The following is an 895-nucleotide window of genomic DNA, read 5'->3' on the forward strand; positions in this document are numbered from 1 at the left end:
CTGCACCGCCTCAGGAGGAGGCTGAGGCCACGGGGGGTGGCCCCTGCTTCTTGGATCCGGCCTCCCTCTCCACCAAGAGCCACTCGCAGCAGATGCCCATGGCTGCCTCGGGGTCTGTGCCCGGAGCCCCGGAGCCCCCTCAGGACAGCAGCCCCGCCCCCCACCTGCTGCCCCCTCCCTTGTGCATCTCCACAGGTGCGACCGTCCCCTACTTTGCGGAGGACTCTGGGGGGCTGGTGCCCACCACCAGCACTCTGATCCTGCCCCCGGAGTACAGCTCCTGGGGCTATCCCTGTGGTGAGTGGAGGGCAGGGTGGCAGGGGGAGGGGATGCCGGGAGCTCCGTGCAGACCATGCTCTCTCCCCGCAGAGGCCCCGCCGTCCTATGAGCAGAGCTGCAGCGGTGCTGACCCCGGCCTGACTCCTGGGAGCTGACCCCCAGAGCGGACCCTGTGCTGCCTTCTCCAGTGGGCCTGGCCTTGGCCCTGGGGCCGGGCGCCCAGGGCCTGGTGCCTTCTCTCCCGGCCTGGCCCAGCCACTCAGGCCTGCCCGCCTCCGCCAGTTTCCCTGGTGTCTGCCCTCCCCTCCCTGAGTGGGGGCAAGGGTGCAGGGTGCTGGGACCTGGAGAGACTGCTTATGTAAATAAAATGCTTGGTTTGTAGAGTTGGGCCAGGCTGGCCTTTTGGGAACCCCTGGGACCCTGTCCTCTGCCCAGTCTTGGGACACGGTGAGGGCTAGCCCAGGTGGGGCTGTGCAGTGGGTTCCCTTGAACAAAGGACAGGCTGGTGCTTGTCCTCCCAGGCCTGCCTGAGGAAACGCCCTTGGGTCTGGAGCCTTGGTGTCCGTTTCAAATGTACTTGTGCTGTGGGGAGGACACCCTTGCTCCATTTTGTGAG

At 66.6% G+C, this 895-nt stretch overlaps 1 protein-coding gene across 1 annotated transcript in view; it reads left to right on the forward strand.

The window, feature by feature from the left end:
• Positions 1-662, forward strand: part of ARRDC1 (arrestin domain containing 1) — a gene marked incomplete at its 5' end in the record, with an annotated part of 2,208 nt that extends 1,546 nt beyond the window's left edge. Inside the window, 2 exons of the mRNA XM_021708239.1 lie at positions 1-297; positions 370-662. The exon at positions 1-297 is cut by the window's left edge and continues 52 nt beyond it. Of these exons, the coding sequence (XP_021563914.1) occupies positions 1-297; positions 370-434 (362 nt within the window). The remainder of the gene's footprint in view (positions 298-369) is intronic.
• Between the last annotated feature and the right edge of the window lie 233 nt (positions 663-895).

This window comes from Carlito syrichta, unplaced genomic scaffold, assembly GCF_000164805.1.
Source record: "Carlito syrichta isolate Samal-C Ts95f unplaced genomic scaffold, Tarsius_syrichta-2.0.1 Scaffold135604, whole genome shotgun sequence".
Lineage (NCBI taxonomy): Eukaryota > Metazoa > Chordata > Mammalia > Primates > Tarsiidae > Carlito > Carlito syrichta.